Raw genomic sequence first — 21452 nt, 5'->3', positions numbered from 1 at the left:
ATTTTGACACTGCAAAAAAACATATGTTTTCCAGAAACTGATTCTCAGAAGTGTTTAGCCAGAGCTCCTCATTCCATTAAATTTGCTTTCCAAGTCCAGAGAGCAGCATTAGTGAAATTCACACAAATCTTCCAGCCAGTAAAATCTGGGGGGGGATGGAAGGCAGAATCTCCTTTTTGAAAAATATATCATAAAGTTTTTGAAGGTAAGTAATTACAGGTTTATCCATTCTGCTACTTCTGTATACCATGCTCACTGACTGCAGTACAGATTTTCTGAATCCTTTGGGGGTTTTTTTGGTTGTTTGGTTTGGGTTTTTTGTGGGTTTTTTTTCCCCCCACAAAAAAATCATGTTCCCACATCCTTTAAAATTGTTCCAACTAGTTTTACACCAAGAAGCTCTGTGCAGCTCTGCTTCTCTTCTCCCTCAGAGTAAACCTGATTGCTGACAGCCATTAGAGTTAAGTCAGATAAAGCCAATGGTTGCTATTAACTGGTTACTGAAGCTACCAATGACGTTAAAGATGCAGAATTGACTGAACAACAGCTGGGAGATTACCTCTATTTCCTTCCTGTAAATGTTTCATAGATTCAGAGCCCCCCCACCAAAGAAGGTGATCTTCGGACCAGAGATGCTCACAGATATAAAGAAACAACAAAGCAAAAGTTTCACTACATAGAAGACCCTAATTAAAAGTTCCATTAAATTATCCGATAGTGATTTGCGAGCTTTTTACATCTATAGTTACACATATTTGTCTTTAAAACTTGGGTAAGAACCCTTCAGCCCACACAAACAAGACAACACCTGCAAATGCATAGTTGAGGCCAAGTACTGCACTTCAAAAAACAAAGATTCAACCACAGTATGAATTAAGAATGTGCCATGCTCAAAAACCAGTTAAATACTAAATATAATGGTTCTGTTTTACTAATTTATATTTATCAACTTTTTAAGATCAGCATCAGATCTCACATTGGCTTTCATTACCTTAGCTAAGACAGACATCAGAGAAAAAAGTTATTAGCAGAACTGATGAAATTATGTTTTTAAACATATTTTGGATTTATTTTCTTTCCTGCTACTGTTCATATAAGTTGCCCTACCAGAGAGCAACTGAAACAGTTTTCTTCAAAGCTTTGTTTTCATAATACTTAGCAGCAGAAGGACAGACTGTCCCAGAGAGACAGCCCTCTCCAACAGCCAGACACTGTAAGAAACTCCCTCTCTGAATCCAAACTCAATCATAGGCAAAACATTCCTCTTGCAAGCTTTCCAAGCCCCCTTTTAAGTTTGTTGCTCTCACTATTCCAACTGGCAGCTCATTCCACCACCTTACAATTGTTAAAAGATTTCTAAACCACAATTTAGGTACAGTTATAATCTATTTACACCCACTTGTGACAGCATTGTTTCCTAGCTTCAACAAGTTTCTTTGTATCTCTAGTATTTAGTCCCCTGCAAAATATAGGGTATTTATACTCATTTCCTTTTTCAGCCTTAATTTTGCTTTAAACAAGCTGAAAATTTAATCTCACTATACTCATTTTTAAAAAAATTCCTCATCCTACATCCCTTCATCACCTAACCAACCCTACATAAAGGAAATTAGATGAAGTCTCAGAATCAGTGCCACAAATACTCTGATGCATTCACTGAAAATACATTACAACCAGTATAACCTCACATTAAATTTCCCTTCTTCTGTGGCAGCATGACATGATGCTTAGATCAAGTGACAGAGTCCCAGCAAGGCTTCCTATGGAAGTTTGTGTCCTCTTCAGTGACTGCACGGTGCTTTCTCAGAGACACTGCCCCTGTGTATTACTTCTTAATTCACAAAGTAGCACATAGGTTTAAATAGCCAATACAGTTGTTAAATCACCAAAACTACCTGCTCAGGTAATGCAGTCATTCTAAGGTTTACTCAGGTTCTCCTGCTCTCCCTCAGTCAACTTCACCTGGTAAACCCCAAGCTGACAGGAGGAGTTCTTGTTCTTTGCAAGTGAACCCAGAACTTACCGTGGGGGGACTGAAACAATAGCAAAAGGGATGAATTCCAATGATACAATCTATGGTTAACCCATGCTGCAGCTTGTTTAATTTTCTACTTAGCATTTTACTTTTCTCCAGTGCCCTGCACACTGCTGTAGTAGCCTCGATATTCAATTTCAGTTCGTACCACACTAGCTCTGTTCACAACAAATCCTTACTGACTCCACAAATTTGGTAAAACACCCACCCCCATTGCTGAACTCAGTTTCTTTCAAGAGTTCTCTTTGTTCCGCACCTGAGATGACTGCTTTTATTACTACAGCTGCAGCTATCCCCATACCCTTATTTCCTTTGTACAGAACCTTGAAGAAAAATGGCTGGCTGTATTACACTGTTCCAGTGTAAGTATTAATTTAATTTGGGGTTCATGCTTAAATTCTACCATGTCCTCCATTAAAAAAAAAAAAAAAAGCATTTTTCAAATTCACATAGCTGAAAAATTTTTTTCATGCTCTTCTGGTAAGACTTTCATGGTGCAACTCAGCTTTTTCAAGATGCAATTCCTGATTTTTCCTTCAACCCTGGAGCAGTAACTATACTGAAGTAATTATTCACCCAATTAAATCTGGAGTGTTTTCCTACAATATTTCTCCTTAACGAGGATCACATAAAATTACTTAATTTTAACAGCTTTAACAGAAAAAATCCCTGGCCTCTACCATAATCATCTGAGCTGTCTCTAAAATGTTACCAACAGCAGAGTTCTCCAAAAGCATGCCTCTGACACCAATGATCTTAGCACAGAATTTATGAATCAGCTTTGTGATCTCACAACACAGTTGATTCTCCAGTAGCAGCTCTTCCGCAAAGACCTCATTACACTTCTATACCAAATCTAAAACAGCATCACCTCCTGTTGATTCAGTAACAGTTTGGTGACTAAATTACTGGGTGAGCAACTCCTGAAATACGTGCCATGCCATCACCAGCAGCATTTACTTCCATAATCTCAAAGAATTTAAATTCTGTAACAATGCAGTTCCCAGTAGCATTTCTCGTCAACATGAAAACACTCCACCAACATCAGAATCTTTTTCTAGGTATCTACAAGTCCAATACTACACCAGCAGAACTTCCCATCATCACACCTGAAAATAATTTTGATCAACACTGACCAAAACCAAAAAGAGACAAAGGAGTGTTAATGCAACATACTATACTAGGCATTATGTATGCCATTCCCTCACCTTTTTTCCTTCATATTCTAGTTGGATTATGCATAACCTTTTTTCTTTTTAAACGCATCCTCTGCTTCACAGTAGGGTTCTAGTCAAAAGATTCGATGTCTTTGAGACCATTCCAGCTGAGACTCTTTATGCATTGCTATAGCCATGATTACCCAATTTTATTTGGCCTTGTGAAGATTAAACCAAAGGCATTAGGCAGAAAAGTTGGGGAAGATTCATGTAAGACACTTTCATCCATTACAAAAGTCTTATCTCGAAAAAGAAACCCAAAGCAATTCATCCTTCATGAAGAGTCATTCTGTGACTATCTCCCAAAGACTGAACACCTAAGCACATTTATCACAGTAGCTACTGATTGGTAATATTTTGACTTCTCTTTGACTGCCTCCTCTTAAAAAAAAATCTAGAATTATACTGTCTAGTTTTATATCTGAGTATCTTCCTTGTATAGAACACACAATCCACTCCAGCAGAAATTTTGAAGAGGAAGTTCTGCCACTGTGAGGACTTTATCACACATGTCTTTAAAATCCTTGTAGAGAGCAGCTCTGGACTTTGTAATATTACTCTAAGCACACAACAAGCTTTTCTGTTCTTTTTAATCATCTTAGTGTTCAGGCCTTAACAAGGAGTCCCTCAGAAGGGCCTGCCTTCTTTAGGCAGTTAATCCACCGTTTCTTCTGAGCCTTCCATGCCATCTCCTTCTCTCTTTTCCAATCTGCCTTTAAAACAAACTTTTATTTATGTGTTATTCAGGGCCAACTACCTTCTTCACTAGTCCCATACCTCCACTCTTAAAAATCAGATTTTTTCTTCATTAATTAAAATGATTAAAAATGATAAAAAAGATAAAAACCAAAGAGAGCCAAGACAAAACTGGAACATCTCAGTATCACAAGAGAACATTAAAACAAGATGATAAAAACTGCACTGTTGTTCTAAACATTTCTTTCCCACATACAAAATACTATTTACTAAGGAAAAAAAACCCCAAACATTTCAAGTTTGATCTTAAGATAAGTCTACTTCCTGAAGACTGAAGGTAGATGAAATTTTTGGGTTTTAGAAGCAGGAATTCCAAGTGCATCAGAATTTTTTATACTTTCTAAAAAGCCTCAAAATTCTACAGTTATTTTGATACATAGGCTATCAGAAAAAAGTTAACCTCAAGTAACCAGCACAAAAATGCCAATTATTAGAGCTGGCAATGTATGGATAGATACTGGTAGGTTTAACCAAAAATGCAGGAATAACACGTTTTTAAATATTTCCCTCACACTTCCATGTCAGTCGTGGCTACAAAATACATTATAAACTTAATACCAGATGATGATGGCATATAAAAAAGAAAATCTGAGTGAGATTATTCTAAAATGAACCAGCTCTACCTACTCACCCCATGACATTATCTTAACATTAGACCTTTGATCCCTGCATAATAAAATTACTCTAAAGAAACTTAACCAGCCAAATTCTCCACTACACATCTGCCAGCATACACACTATGTTTTAAACTGTTGAGGCCAGAACAAAAGAAGGGAAAAAAAAAATGTTTATTAGCAATATTAACAGCTTCAATTCAGCACATTATTTTCTTAAAATTAATCAAGTATTGTCAAAATGAATTATTACTTGTATGTTCTAAGTGTATCTGTCTCACCTTACATATTCAGATACCATGTACAAAATTCATATCAAGTATCATTGGGTATAAATGCTGAGATGGTAAATAAGGATTTATAAAAACAAAAACCAAACACACAAACAAAAAAACCAACCCACTTCAGAAAGAATTACATTTGGAATTTAAAACACAATGGTTACTTCTGAAATTCCACTATTCTATACAGCAATTCACTACCTGCAGTCTGATTTTATAGGTCCTGTACCTTGATTTTCCTCCATCTTAAAGGGAACATACTCTATACCAGATAAAGTACTACTATTTTCTGTTCATTTACTCTGTTTTTACAGAAAATAACCCACAGAAAACTCTAGAAACATTGTATATAACCCTCCCCCAAAAAAACAACAGAAAAACCCTAACCTGAAAAGACACACATAAGTGATAAATGATGTGTATAAATAAACAAATCGAGTTGTAATAAAAGCAGCTAAGTATTAAAACTCTGTAACCATTTAGTGCTTTATGACTAGAAACTTAAGACATTAAGGAAAAGTTCCAAGAAGTGACAAAAATGTTAAAGAATGTACATGTCAAGATTTTGGCAAATACTAAGGAATAAATTTGAAAAATTTATCTGGAATTTTCTCAACCAAGGACAAATTCCACTCCCTTGCAAGGGAGGGTGTGCATTTAAAACAAAATGTTTTCTATCACTAATTATTTCCCAATCACAGCAACAAAAAAATTATTTATCTTTCAGACAGAATTTAAAAAATTTTTTTTAATGCCTCTGTGAGGTAAGCTGGCAATAAACAATTTTTAACCTACCTAAAATTTAATCAAAATTTAGTTACTTCCTTAATACAGCTATGATTTAGAAATGCAAAGTAGGTACTTCTGAACATCCAAACATTTTATACTGACTCTACAAGGATCAATATTTAATAAGCCAAATTAAGTAAGAAATATTTCACCCTAGTCTGAAGCCATGCTAGCAAAATTAATCTATGCTATTAAAAAGTTACTAGTGTCTCATAAAACCCTTCTTACCCTCCCCCCCATTTTATAGTCTATCACAACAGTCTACACCAAAATCTGGCATAAAAGTATCTCTCAGGAGAGTTATAGGAAAAGATCATCTGAATGACTATCATAATGAAATCTACATAACGCTATTTTTGCAAAAGGCCATGAGTACTCTGAATCAGCATAACTGTTGAGCAGAAAAATCCAACCTTTCAGTAGCAGTTTACATCATTAAACAATTATTTAAATTAATAACTTGAAAAGCAAAAGCAAGTTCGTTCTTATCCTATTTACCAACACTTTGCAAATTTGTGGATAAATATTTAAAGTAATTTTGTTTTGCCATAACTGCCACGTTATTTTCTTACACTCTTTTGCTACGATACCATTAACTCCTCTCAGTCGAAATGTTTCATCTCTCTCCACTTCCCTGGTATGCCAGAAAGGGAGGATCCTAACAAAAGCTCACCTCTTAGGCTGCTGTCTTAAGTAGTCAATCACTAGCCTCTACTCTCATCTCCCTGGCCTCACTCCTTTTCAAACGAACACTCTACCTTCTTAACCCTTTGCTACCCCAGAGTAGTTCAGGATAAGTACATTCATTGTACATGCTTTAGCTCATCCTTTTGTGAGAAATGGAAAAAGAGCAAAGAAGCGGGATATATCACTACTGAGAAGCAAAGTGCAGGACACTGTCCTGCAGTAAAATGGCAAATTCAACTTCAAAAATATTGAGGTGTGTAAAATTGTTGATTTTATTCCCCCCCCCCCCCAGTTACAAAGGGCTACCAAAGCAAGAAGGAATAGTTCAACACTTTGGAAGTATTCCTTCACTCATTCCAGCTTAAAAGCTGGAATCAAGTGCATCTCCAGAGTCTGAGCTTGTTATTATTAAAAAGAGAAGCAGAAATGTCACATAATTACCACAGTCACAGCTATGAAGTACACATACTGCACTATTAGTTGAGATCAGCAGATCGTATTTGCATTCTCAGAGAGTGCTCTTGCTGACCTTCAAAGCACAGAGCAACGCTCATCTGTGAAACAAGCAAATGTTTGGGGCAGGGCAAGAAGAAAGTCTGTCTAAAGCACACTGAAGAGCAGTTTTCCCAGATAAGAAAAGGTCAATACAAAGAAATTTTCTTAATAACGCTCCAACATTCTTTGACCCTACTACCAATTTCAGTCTTGAAGTTCTTCCGCATTTCACATTTTATTTCCTCTCACTGCATTCACACGTGTTTCCTAATTATGTCTGTTTTCATAAAAATGTGTTTTACATGCTATTTTTTCATTTACTGACCAATGTTACTAATAACTTGCATTTTAATACATCCAAGAAGCTACAGATATGAATACTGTGTGAATTCTGTAGTGCCAGTAACAGACTCAGACTAGATTTTTCGTATTTATCATGGTTTTACTTATTAAATGCATCTTAAGATTCTTTAATAAAATTTCTTAAGAAGTGACTAAACCTGTGCCAACCTTACAATTCTGCATTATTACATATGTTTACATACAAGAACAATACCAAGAGATTGTTTTTTTTTTTCCTGTCAGAACACTAAACAACTCAAATCTTAAAAAGTCTTCATTTTACAAGGAGTTGGACCTGGAACATCACCAAGGTCCAGTAAAACCTTTTTATTTAATATCTAAATACCTATTTTTGCTAATGTTCAGCTGCTAAAATATCACTTCACCAAAAAACATAAGAGATTGTACTTTCACAGCAGCTTAGGCCAGTCTAACAGCTGACAAGGTCCCACTTTCCTCCTGGTCCTGGTAAAACTAATGTAAAAGAGGGGGCAGGATTTTGTGCAAGTGTTTGTACAATGGTGCAGGAAGCATCCTAATTAAAACTTAGTAAGAAAGTTCCTCCATTTTAACGCAACTCCCTGACTTGATTCACCACAAACACTGCAAGTAAGAGAATGATCATAAAAGTGGGAAAAGGAGACCAGGCTGCAGGAATGTGACACTGCTTCTCGGCACTGCCTTAGGACAACTTCGAAGAATTTTGAAACTTCAGCTCTAGCGTCCATCTAAACTATTTCCGACAAAATCTCTGCATCAGTCATGGACACGTAGAGGTGTAACTGACACAGCTGTACTGGCATAAGCCCTAAGTGCAGTTACACAATCATTGCTTGTCTCGCTCAGGGATAGTATGGTTAAACTGATAAAGCTATGCCATGAAACCAGTGTACATAACAGCCTATTTACACTCCCATCCCTACTGGTGTAAGGGCCCCTACACAGTCATAGTCTACATTTAACTACACAAGATATTTACAGTACCGAGGAGCATTAATCACAGAACGGTTTGGGTTGGATGGGACCTTAAAGATTGTCTAGTTCCAACCCCCCTGCCACTGACAGGGACACCTTCCACTAGACCAGGTTGCTCAAAGCTCCATCCAACCTGGCCTTGAACACTGCCAGGGAGGGGGCAGCCACAGCTTCTCTGGGCAACCTGTGCCAGTGTCTCACCACCCTCACAGTAAAGAATTTCTTCCTTATATCTCATCTAAATCTACCCTCTTTCACTTTAAAACCATTACCCCCCATCCGATCGCTTTACTCCCTGATAAAGAGTGTCCACTCCCCGTCTTTCCTGTAGGCCCTCTTTAAGTACTGGAAGGCTGTTACAAGGTCTCCTCAGAGCTTTCTCTTCTCCAGGCTGAACAGCCCCAACTCTCTCAGCCTGTTCTCATCAGGGAGGTGCTCCAGCCCTCTGAACATCTTTGTGGCCTCCTCTGGACCCACTCAAGCAGGTCCATGTCCTTCTTACGCTGGGGGGCCCGGAGCTGGACACAGTGCTGCAGATGTGCTCTGCTTTCATGAGACCCCAAGGGGAGAATCTGCTTGAGCAGGTACATGTCATGGGCAGGAGGGGCCTGAACCTAACTGAAATACCCAGCCTCAGAATGGTCACAGTGCAAGGGAATCCTGTTCTGGATAACCCCATTCAGGAAAGCCTAAATGAACAAGCAATTTTACAGGAATGCAAGATGCTTTTTCCTTACTTTTTTATGCACAGTTCTGTCCTTCATGCAAAACAACTGAAAAATCCTGCAGATAATGTACACTTTAATAATCAGTTTGAACCATAGCTTCAATTAGTCACTCTATAAACACACAAAACCATTTGATGCAGATTCTGTAGTCAATCCCAAAAGTCTATCCTACCTGGGTTGCTAGTAATTCTACTTATAAAGCGATCACAGGATTCAGACAATTTTAAATCAATTATGCTAATTCACTGACAATCCCAGAGTTTGAAGACTTGTGGAAATAGCTCAGGACAGTTCTTCCGTATGAGCTTCCCATATGGGCACTGTTATTCCAAAGTGGAAGGGTTTACCTAAACACCATGAAGGCTCTAAGAGTATCCAGAAAGGGAGCAAATACAACACAGCTACCATGATTTCCATTTGTATATGTTACCTTATTTCACAATAGCTTCCTGTACTTAAAAACATCCTAACATAGCAAAAACTTAAAAAGACTTTCTCATCATTCACTTTCAGATAAAAATGAAAAACAATACATATTTGGCTTGAACTACTTAAGTAAAATATGGACTAATGCATCTGTGAATTTAGGTTTTTCCCTTCCCCTTCATAAAACACTGTAGAAACCTATTTTAGAATCTGAAGGCATATCACCTTAAACCTTGACTTTCTAAAGTAATTAGACTTACGCAATCATGAGGTCTTCCCTTTTGTGATGAACTGTTGATCTTACTGGCTAATAATGAATAGAATGATAAAATAATGAACAAAATTAGTTTCCTACACGTCTTGTGACAACAAAGGTAGACAGGATAGCCCCTATTAGCAATCCAACAGAAGAATGATACACAGTATGAGCTCAGCTCTTAGACGTGAGCATAGCCAAATTGGAGTTGTACAGCACAACTGAGTTTTATGGTGTCCAATAAAGCAAAAGTGCTGAATGAAGCTTCTTCTGTAGCCAGCGATATTCGTGTTGCTTTCCTGTGCAGACACCTCAGACTAGAAAGGAGCAATCCATCGCCTTAGTACAATTCTGTTATAACACAGTAGAATAACAGACGCAGAGCTGGTCCTCAAACAAGGTTACTTTTGATGCTCACAGAGGTACTTTAGTTATTATGCAGATACTACTTTATGAAAGACTCACGGCAAGCATATTTAAGTGCTCCCAATTCAAATATTACGAGTATTAACACTGATACAATCTGAAGGGAAAATGCTAGATAAGTCAGAAGTGCAAAAGCAGACTACATCCCTAGAGTGTCTTACAGAATACTGTTTATCAAAATTCACACTCTTTGCCACAGAAGAACTAAATTGCTTATTTTCCTTATCTAAATTGCAGCAAAGTTTTACCTAGTTTGTCAGAGACAAAAAGATAAGTCTGCATATTAATGACAAAGTTTAACTCAAACTCAACATTTTCTCAATTTCATACCAGTAGCAATTATTGGTGTAGAAGTGATGAACTATAGTAATGACAACAATCCTTACTAGGATTATGAAACAAGCTAGAAGTCACAGAACCATCTAGGTCAGAAGAGACCTTAAAGATCATCTAGTCCAACCATTAAATCGTTTAACAGGTGAAAAACTTAACTACACTAAGTACCTGCGCTAGTTTAACAAGTTTAATGCAACCATTAGACAACCCAGGATTGGGCTGCTAACCAGCACTTTCTTGCAGTTTATAGTTACACAAATTTACTATGATAAAACATTAACTTATTTACATTTCATATGAGTAAAATTAACTAACCTTAGGATTCGTACACTTCCTTCCTATTAAAGCCAAACTCCTGGAAACAAGCACAGAAGAATCAATGGTATACTGGGAAGGTTAAAGGATTGGCTAATTCCTACTACCCCTTAGGTCCACCAACAGTTGTGGTCAGAGGGTCCCATCTGGTAGCTGTGGCTTAACCCCTCATCCTAAACTGATCTAGTCCTGTAACCAGTGACTGCTCTCTTTCCTCAGGTTTTTAAGAGATTACCAAAAACAATCAAATGAGCCTGACTTCAACAGAGACCAAGTATTTTTTGGTTTTCCACTTACTCCCAAAATCTTTAGGATTCTGCCAACTTCTATGTTGACCATTCACAAGAAATCTGGACTCAACTGGATACATGTTAACATGAAAAAATACCACTAACTGAACACAGGAATGAGCAACAGAACTTTCTTGCCTTCCCTGAATGAATATTCCCACTACGAATATTTGGCCAACTTGTAGGTCTGGTCAAACGATCACTAACATCATATGTTAAGTATTTTGAAACTCAGATTTAAGTAATATTCATAATCCTAGTGCTTATTAGATCTATGTAATACTGATCTTAAAAGTGCAATGGTAATTATATTTGTAGAACTTGAAAAACAGCCACATGGTTCAGATAAACAGGCATAAAACTGTAAGTAAACTAATAATTCAGAAAGATCACTTTAGAAGTGAAATTAATAAACAGTTTTCTTATAACTTCCCAGTAAATGCATTTTGGTTTGAGCCAACTATTTTTTAGTTACTAAAAAGTGACTTGTGGACAAACTCATTTGAAGGCAAACTGGAAGATGTTACAAAATATACCATAGACAGAATTAAGAAAACCAAAGATGCACAGTAATGGCATTTCAGTATCCTTTTTATATAACTATAGGAAACAGGTCTAAACCTTGTCCTGCTGAAAATCAGAGGCATGTCTTGAAATACATCATAGACAAAATTATTTTTGGGAACATACAAAGGATCTCTCAAACAACTATTTTAAACTAAAAATTATCTTCACATTTTGGAGAAGCAGCTTCAAGAAGCATTATGGATCTCATATCTGTTCTATGTTCAGGGTTCCAACCCAGAACTTGTTCAAAGTAAAAACCCTAGCAGCATTGTATCTACCAGAAAAACTCGGCCTCTGATTTGAAAAGGATTCAAGGATTCATTATTGTCTTACAATAATGGGAACTTCAGAACCAAAAAGTCTACTTTAAAATTTTTCAATTTGTTCACAGGGGAAAGTTTTACCAGGTGTGGCAACAGAGCTGAAGCCTCTGTCTGTATGTTTTCTTTCACAAACAGAAAAAACACAGTAATTAAAAAACAAACTTATACTAGAAATACAGAATTACATAGAAAGAGACACCTGGGTGGCCTCTAGTCCTACCTCCTGCTCAAAGCAAGTCCAGTGAGAGCAGGTTGCTCAAGAACTTGAGTTTTAAACATCTCCAAGGATACAGATTCTACAACCTTGCTGGTCAATCTGTTTAAGGGTTTGACTACTATCACAGTATTTTTTTCCCCAGCGTCTAGTCAGAATTTCCCACATTCCAGCTTGTGTCTGTTGCCTTTCATCCTATCTCCATGTACTTCTGAGACAAGTCTGGCTCTTCTCCAGAGCCTCTCATTAGACATTTGTGGATGACAGGAAGATGTCCCTTTAAACAGTTCTCTCAACAACATCAGTTCTCTCACCCTCTCCTCACACATCATGTGCTCCAGCCCCTTAACCACACTGATGGTGTTCTGCTGGGCTCACTCCAGTCTATCTGTGTCCTACATTGGAAAGGCCCAAACTGGACACAGTACACCAGGTATGGTCTCATAAGGATGGAACAGGGGTGAAGAATAATTTCTCACAACCCACAGACTACATTCTTGCTAATGCAACCCAGTATGTGGTTGGGCTTCTTTGCCACAAGAGCACTGCTGAATCATGTTCAACTTGCTCTCCACTAGGTCATGCAGGTCTTTTTCTGCCAGCCCACTTTGTTTCCAGTCAGTCTCCAGTCAGTATGTACTGATGTATGGCATTACTTCCTCCCAGATGTAGGACTCCTACCTACCTCTCTTGAAATTCAAAAGGTTCCTGTCAGCCCATTCATTTCTCCAGCCTACTAAGACCCCTTTGAATAGCAGCCCTGTACTTCAATGCACAGACATCCCACCACCACCACCACTTTTTTTATCATATGCAAGCTTTCTGACAGGCTTCAGAAGCTTAACACAGACTGGTACCAGTATGTCAGTTTAAAAGTGCTCATCTTTACGCCTTTTTTAATTTTATGCCTTTTAATTAACTAGGCATGCTCTAGCTTCATTCACACACACAGTCCCACTGCACTCACTAAACCTCTACTGACTTCAACGAAACTATTCTTACAAATCAAAAATTAAGCATATGTATTAGCAGAAAATGGACATTGTTTAAAAAAAATCCGCTGCTTAGTCAGGAGCCATAATAGAAGACATCTCATTCTTATGTATCTACACTGGCTCTACATGGTGAATGGGAAGAAAAAACAAGCATTCCACAATTTCCAACAGACCCTTCTAGTAACACTAAAGCACAGTTACTACTAGAAATTTCCATCTTGCTGAATTCAACTTCTAGCACCCAACACTACCCAAATATAAACAAACCAATTAAGCTTTTCTGAGCCTGAAGATTAAATGCTTATGGCTTTTCCAAATAGCAAGAAAATTTCAGAGATGCCACTTAGCATCTTACTATAAACTGACCCAAATCACAAGACTACACAAGCAATGATAAAAACACCAGAGCTACTCAACAGAGCTACCCACTAGAACTCTAAAAGCCTAAGAACGAACATGGTATGGCAGACTACCATTATCTTTCCTTTCTCCTGTACATCACAAAAACACACATGGACTCCAAAAGAAACACCTGCTTCCTTCGTGGAAATCAACTACTTAAAATTTTGCCATTAACCTACTGTCTCCGCCTGAACACAATTTTGGATTCAAGCAAGTTACAAATTTTAACTGCTACTTCAGATCTCTGCTCATGCAGATATTCATATTCCATAACTGCAGTTAAATTTAATTTATTCTCAGCTCTATCTGAGTTTACCTTCCATACAGATAAGCCCCTGCTTCTTGATATTTGTAAGAGAAGAACATTTTGTGGTAGAGATACCTTCTCTTCTTCCTAGGAGGAAGCTATGTTTCCCAGTACCTTCAGTACCAGAGCAGTGGTTTCACTGTAAGGTCTCTACTAGCCTCTGATTTAAGAGATGGCCAAAAAACACCTTACATTTCTACATAATGACAAACTGCATGGCCAATTAGATGTTGAATCCTTGAATGCTAGAATAATATAAATTTCTTTAAAGCATAACACTGATGCTTTATTAAAATATGAAAACAAGTCACACATTGTTTAACAAACCTGATGAACTACAACTACTTCTCAGCATCAGTCTTTAAGTGACCACAAGATTTTTCAGCATGTTTCTATTAATTGTTAAATGCCAGACAGATTCTGTTATAACATAGCTGCTTATAAACAGAGAGCAGGTAAGGATCTGGCTACCCACAGCAGCATTCTAGTAACTCTATTCTCCCACTTATCAGAAGTGGGATACTATTCTCCCTCCACCTATTTATTGGTTTCTCTGTCATGCTGCAGCCTCATACTTTTGTTCAAAATATGTTTTGCCACTTTAGAATTTCAGCCCATAAAACCAACAAGATAACAGATTAATGAAATGACAGACCAAGAAAAAAGATAAAGTTGAGCAACTGATGCCTTGCCTAGACTAGGATTTGGAGTATGATCTGATTTCATGTACTGCTTACTCATTTTAGAGTTTTAATACAAGCATAGTACAGTACCCTTAACACATACTTAACCAGTCAAGTTACTACCTAGACTAACTTAACAGCTTCATCTTTGTTAATGATGCAGTACCTCATCTGCCTCAAAATCTTAAAGCTTTTTCCTCACACAAAGGTAAGAAGTTTTATTTAAATCATACTTTGGAGTGCACTCCTGACAAATAAATTATTTAACTCAAATATTAAAGAGATGCAAAGATACAAGGATCTCTCATAAATACACAACATCCCACTTCTTCAGTTAATGTATAGGCTTATAATAAAACTAGAAATAATAAAGCAAGCAGAGCAAAAATGCTTCTGTTACTAAAGTATGAAAATACTTTAAACACTTTTTCAAAATACCCAAGCCACCCAGACTGAACTTAAAAAAAAAAATAAAAATGGTAAGTCCTCCATCTCTACCTGTAAACAAGAGAGCAAGACAGTCTAAAATTCACATTTTGGTGATTTCACAGAAATGTCATTAAGTTAAGGAAACAGAAAGCGCTAATATGAAGACTGTATTTAGTGATATGGACAGCAAGGATCCATAGCATCCTTGTCCAAGAATGCATAGATCCTTATCCACAGCAAGGATGAACACACTTTTCATAATTCTTTCTTCACTGATATTCAGAAGTTAAATTTGGCGCTTCCAATACATACTTTAAATACAGAAGGAATTAATTGCCATTCAGCTGATCCCTTTTAAAAACATTTCTGGTTCCACCACTCTATTTCAGCTCAAAAGTGAGTACTAGAAAACAGAGAACAAACTTCCTATGTAGGCATTCCAGGTGTGCCTGCCCCCTCCCCCAGCCATTTCTGCTCAGTAGCATCTGTAAGGAAACAGGGGGGCTGCTCTTCATGTTCAGGTGTAGCTCAAAGCATCAAATCAAGAATAATTTAAGTGTAGATCATGTGAGCCACTTTACCTTCAGAGAGGGACTTAAAACTTTTAAATAACAAATTCAGCATCACCCTTCATGAAAAAGGGGGAGTTTTTTTAAAGAAACAAGATTTAATAATCATTTTAGTCCACAACTTGCATAAACCCCCCATTTTTTTCCTCTGTAATTTGTAGTATTTAGTTATACCTCCACTCACTATGTCACTCCATATGCTTTCATTCTCAATGGTGCTGACACCACAGTTTGACTGCCTTTCAACGTACAAACACTGACAAAAAAACTTTTGCTTGCAACTTACACAACCATTGAGTAATGCTGAAATTCTGCATTCAAGACAGGGGAGTTAGTATATTCTGTAAACAGCAACTTTATACACACTGCTATATCAGTATAACATCCATATGTAGCTTGCTAATGGCAGGAAAAATAAGAAATAAACTCATGTATTTTAATTTTAAAATACCATAATTTTAGTTTCATAAGAACAGTGGTCTGATTTCTTGGAAGCTTTAGGCAGCTTATAGGCTATTTCATAAAACTATTTTTTCCAACATTCTGTACTGAGCCTTTCAATGCCTAGACTAAACAAACAGGAATAGTGAAAAATGTGCTCACTAGATCCAACCTTTACAGTAAGAAAATTTAGCATGAATCTCCCCCAAAACCTATGTAAATTAAGGCATTTTTTTCTACATTAAGAAAAGGAAAAGGGTCTTGAAGCCTTCAGACAACATTTTCAAATAAAGACTTCTTTGTTCCCATAGTATCAGCTGGTTATATGGGGTACAAGGTCTAGATTTTCTAGCTTTGGTATAAAGGTATCCACCTAGAAATTTCTCTTAGTTTACATGCAATTCTGTATTCACTGTGCAATATCTTGGTGAAATCAGCCCAGGCTCTAAAGGCAGCTGTAATACAAGGTCCCTACATTTTTCTAGGGGCTAGTTCAAGCTGCATAGCAACAATGCTGTTAGCACACACTTAAAGTACCTCAACTACAGCTACCTAAACACGTCTTCCTTAAGTCATTAGTATCTTCCAAAAATTATCCTCTCGATTTTTCCTCTGTGATTATGTCCAGATTTCTAAAACACGAGCTTTAAGAGTTACATTTTCACATTAACATTTCACAAGCATCTAACCTGCAACAACATCCCAAGTAGGACAATGACGACACAACTATTAAAACCTAAGTGGCTGACGTCCACCAACTCAGATACAGGAAAAGCTGTGTTGATGCAAATGCTGCTATATATTTCCCCAAACTGATCAGAACTTTAATGTCCCCCTGTAAGTAGTCAGCCTCTCTTCTTGACCACATACCTCTGAGCATACTGTTCGGGTAACGAGGTAACATGACTGAAATGAGTAAGGCTTTATAAGCATCCACCTGAAAGTGAGTAAGCCTGCAGCGGGATAAACGAAGTTCTGCATTAAAGTAACCTAAATAAATAGGGATTTACTTGCAACCCTTCGAAAAACATAAATTAAAGCCATACTCTGCAGCCTCGGGCACGGCTGGCCAGAGGGGCGAGTTGAAGGGGATGTGCGAGATCACGTACCCTCCACCCCGGCCTCCCCAATCCGCTTCATCACCCCCGGCCCGCACGGACAAGCCTCTCCCCGGCAGAGAGGCGCGTGGGCCCGGCCGCGTGCGGACGGGGGGGGGGCGGGAGGGCGCGAGCCGGGGGCGCCCCGCGCCGGGCAGGGTAGGGCAGGCCCCGCCCCGCAGCCGCCGGCCTGGTAGCGCGCGCTCCCGGGCATCGGCCGCCCGCCGCGGGGACCCTCGCCGCGGGCCGGCCAGCCTGCCGGCCTCCTCGGGCCGTGCCCGCCGCCGCCGCCACTTCCTGGGCCCGGCCCGCCTGCCCCACTCCCCCATCCCCCATCCCCCGCTGGGCCGCCGGCGGCTCCCACTGCCCGCTGGGGGAGGGGCTCCGCGGCCCCCTCCTCCCCTCCCCCGGCGGCCGGCGGGTCCCGTCTCCCCGGGAATCGCCATTCCCCTCCCCGAGGCCGTGGGACGGGCCCACCCCCAGCGCGGGGAGGTGGGGCCGAGGGGGAAGCGGGGCCCCCGCGCAGGCCGGCGGGGCGCCCGCTCCTTCCCCCGCTGCCCACACTCACAGAGAGACACACACACACACACACACGGGGAAGGGTGGCGGCGGCACGCGGGGGAGAGGCTCTGACCTCCTCGCTCTTCAGCACCTCCTTGAACTCCCGCTTGATCCTCTGCACCGCGATGTTAGCCATCTCCGCAGCGAGCACCCACCCGCCGCTGCCTCCGAGCCGGGCCCAGCGAGCTCCGCCGCCGCTCTCGCTGGATAACTCCCGGCCCCACCAAAATGGCGCCCGCGCCGAGCATGCGCGGTAGGGCAGCCGGCTTTGCCGCCGCCGCTCAGGAGGGGCCGCCGTGTGCGCCGAGCGGAGCGGGCACCGGGGCTCCCCGACGGTGGGGGTCGAGGGCTGGACGGCGGCAGCAGGTGCTCTCGGCCTCCACCTCTCCGCTGCCCCGAGGGAAGGATGCCGCCGTCTCCTCAGGAGGCGCGGGGGTTTCGCCCCGGGAGACGCCTGTCTGCCGGCCGGCCGCCGCTCACCCTGTCATGGGCCGGGCGGGTTCCCGGCGACAGCGTGGGGACAGACGTCTGCCTGCAGAACCCGGCCGCCACACCCCGCCGCTGGCGGGCCCCGGGGCAGAGTTAAGGCGGTTGTGTTGTCATGGCTCCCGCCGCGGGCAGCGCTGCCCTCCGAGCCTCCCCGGCCCGGCCTTGTGTCCGCAGCGCGCAGCAGAGGGGAGCCCTGAGGCGCGGGGCCGGAAAAGGGTGTGAAGGAGTGCTCTGGGGAGGGCTGGGCCGGGGGGGGCCCGAGGTAGCAGAGGAAAAGTCTGAGGTGTCCCTGAGGAAACAGCTGGCTCAAGAAGCAGCTGACATGTCTTCTGGTGAGGTTCTTGAGCAAAAATTAGCGGGTGGGGTGGTTTCACATGCCTTCAGAATCTGCTCAACCTGCCCATACAGCAGTTCCAATCTATTTTTTTACCCCTTATGCTCGCTGGAAAAAGCTGCAGTTCCGTACACATCTTTCTCCTGGCCCAGCTCCTTGCCCTCTTCCCACTCTCACCCTTCCCTTGGAGATGTGCACATAGGACAGGGGAATTTGCAGGCCCAGGAGCAGGCAACTCTGAGGAGGCAGTACAGGGTACTGTTTCTTTTTATGGATTCTGCTACAAGATTTTAAAAGAGTTTAAAAGGTGAACTTCAGTTCTGGCTAATGGACTGTTACATTTTATTGCAGAAGCAAACACGACAAAACAGAGATATTCCTCTGTCTAGAAAACTGAAATAGAACACCAGTTACCATTCCTGCTAGCCTGAGGTGTGCAAAATGCAGTATGGTATGGGAGAGTGCAGAGGTTGCATTTACAACTGTTGTTTATTCAGGAACTAGAGCCTTTCAAGATGTTAAGGTCTACAGAAAAGATTTTATAGTGCCTCCTCTTAATGGTGCAGTGCAGGACAATGTACAACATTATCTCAACAAATGTCTATTTCTGGTATGGCTGTCAGCTGCAAGTGCTATCTATTTATCTCCATTAGTATACACAACATTTTGACTATTACATACACAGTAAAGAGGCCCAGCCAATGAAAAATCTGGCAACTATATACAGATGCATGTAAATCCTTTTTCTGTGTGTGTTTACTCTTGCCCTGTAATTTGACAGGAAAAAGTCCATTTTCCTGAAAGAATGTTATACCATGTGCACCTGTTCATCGAATCAGGTCTTCTTCAGACTGAAACTCGTTTTTAATGCAATACACACTGTTTTTCAGCTGAGCTTTCCAGTACCTTTTTGAGAAGGACTATTTTGCATTAGGCCTGATTTCTTTTTAATGACATCTAGTGTGATCTTGGGTCTTCATCTTCAGAATAATTTAGACATCTAAGTCCCACTGATGCATCCTGAGTTCCTTTTGAGGAGGTAGGCTCTGGCTTCTCTGTGCCTTAGGCTCTTACCTGTAAAACAAGGGTAATAACTCTGCCTCTTAGAGCTCACAGATGAAAGTTAGGTTTATGGTGTGCTGAGCTCCTTTTGAGTACTACAGACAAAAATTATGAAGGCAGTACATAAAATCTCCAGGTTAAATGCCTCATGTTTCTTCAGACAGCTCATAGAAAGAAGCTGAGCTTTTAATATTCAGGTTTTTCCCTGAATGAAGTGGCAAACATGACCTTTATCAAGTGTCAGAATCCTTTGTGTTCCTCTGAGTATGCTTGTATGTTATAGGTAGTAGACATCCAGTAACAACCACAGTAAAGGGCAATGATTTTGCCTGGTTTGTATCTAGGTTCATTTTCATGTGCTCATTTGGATTACAAATGTCAGAGTCTGTTACTACACAAAGCAAATCAAATTAATATTAATTACTGTATCTCTTTTCCTTATTATACCCCACTCCTTTCCCTTGTCCTTAAATGGGCATCTTTCACTTACCTCACAGCTGTTTCATACTCAACATATACTGTCTTAATTTTCTCTTTGGTAAAAGATAGATATAGAAAGGCTTTTTGGGGTGTAGAATAGAGTGATAGCGAGTTTTGCCAGGATTAAAATACCACATAAAAATCAGTACCTTGTGTAATCAGTGTGCTGGGGTTATCATTGTATAACTCCTATACTGTTTTAAACTTTACTGTAGTTTACTATTTTACAGAAGACTCTACAGGGGTTTAGTACAGAACAGGACCCTAGACTAGCAGTCTTTGAATAGGTGCTTGGGGTTTTGGTTTTGGTTTTGGTTTTTTTTCTGTGGAATAAGAAAATGCTTAGAAAAAACGAGAACACAGTCTCTTCGTGTGGTTTCAGTGACTTCCATGTCTGACTTCATAATATATTTTATAGTATGTTGATAATACAGTCCTGTGTCTATCTTCTGAATTAAGTCTTTCACCCTTAGAAAAATCATTAGTCTTTCACCCATAGAAAAATCCATACACAAAATGTAAAATTTTGTCTGGTAGTCTGGTGAACATAGCTCACTTTTTGAATTACAAAATTTTGTAGTATATCTGATTTCAGGAGATAGTTCTTCATTGATCCCATCATCAGTTTAGCCTTATACCAAACAGTTGTTTCAACAGCAGCTTTCACGGACTGGCTGTAAATTGGTCTATACTTTTCGGTGTTGGTCATAACTCTGTTGAGTGGGAGATAGAATCCTGTATCTACGCATTGTTTAGTATGTTTGGCATATTGATTTGAAATACTTCTGGAAGTGGGAGCAGGAAATACGGTGTATTAAATGAAGTTCAAAATATGTAAGATTACTGAAAGGAGGAAAGTTTATAGGATCAGTGCCTGTAAAATGAGATCAGTGGTTGAAAGCCCTCAGCCCAAGCTCTCAGTATGGAAAGGCTGCCAATATTCATTAGCCAATCCTAGGATAACCAGACATCCTAAACACTATATAATTTCCAACGTAATATGGGAAATATTACCTATCCTACAACTTATATATAGGAAACAGTTCCTCACATTTTCATGGAAGAGCGGATATTGTTCATGCACAAATTGTGCACGTTCGACTCACTTGCTGTGCATGGTCACCATGTGCATGGCTCATCTGTCTGAGACTATGGATGCAACCAAACCCCAGTATACTGCCTGAGGGCTCCAAGATGCTTATGACAGCATGAAGTAGGATTAAATTTCTGTTCTTCAAGTTAAGATTCTTGGTGATTATCATTTCCATATTTTCCTAATTTTATTCTGTTCACACCAATAAGATATTTTTCTATTAGAATTACTCAGAGAGAATTCGGAATTATTGAGAATGTTCCCTGTGATTAGAAGAAAATGCCATTTATGAAATGGTAACTTTCCAACATGCAACATTCTGTTCCTCTTTTGCTGCTTTGTGTCTCGCATAACAAAACTTGCCCCTGCCTAATCTTGGCCTGTTTAGTTTAGAGAAATCAAAAATGTCAGGCTTGATCTGCTCTCATTGTTGCTGGA

At 40.0% G+C, this 21452-nt stretch overlaps 1 protein-coding gene across 6 annotated transcripts in view; it reads right to left on the bottom strand.

Annotated features, from left to right (window-relative positions):
• UBE2K (ubiquitin conjugating enzyme E2 K) overlaps positions 1-17785 on the bottom strand; it is a 41379-nt gene extending 23594 nt beyond the window's left edge. For 4 of the 6 annotated variants that reach the window (XM_074904680.1, XM_074904681.1, XM_074904683.1 and 1 more), the window contains exon 1: positions 17630-17785. In XM_074904680.1, the coding sequence (XP_074760781.1) occupies positions 17630-17692 (63 nt within the window). In that variant the 5' untranslated portion in view covers positions 17693-17785. The remainder of the gene's footprint in view (positions 1-17629) is intronic. The other 2 variants (XM_074904686.1, XM_074904684.1) reach the window with 1 other exon arrangement.
• Between the last annotated feature and the right edge of the window lie 3667 nt (positions 17786-21452).

The sequence above is a fragment of the Athene noctua genome, chromosome 4, assembly GCF_965140245.1.
Source record: "Athene noctua chromosome 4, bAthNoc1.hap1.1, whole genome shotgun sequence".
Taxonomy (NCBI): Eukaryota; Metazoa; Chordata; class Aves; order Strigiformes; family Strigidae; genus Athene; species Athene noctua.
Note: the sequence above shows the minus strand (reverse complement) of the source record. Positions and strands in the feature narration are given on the sequence as shown.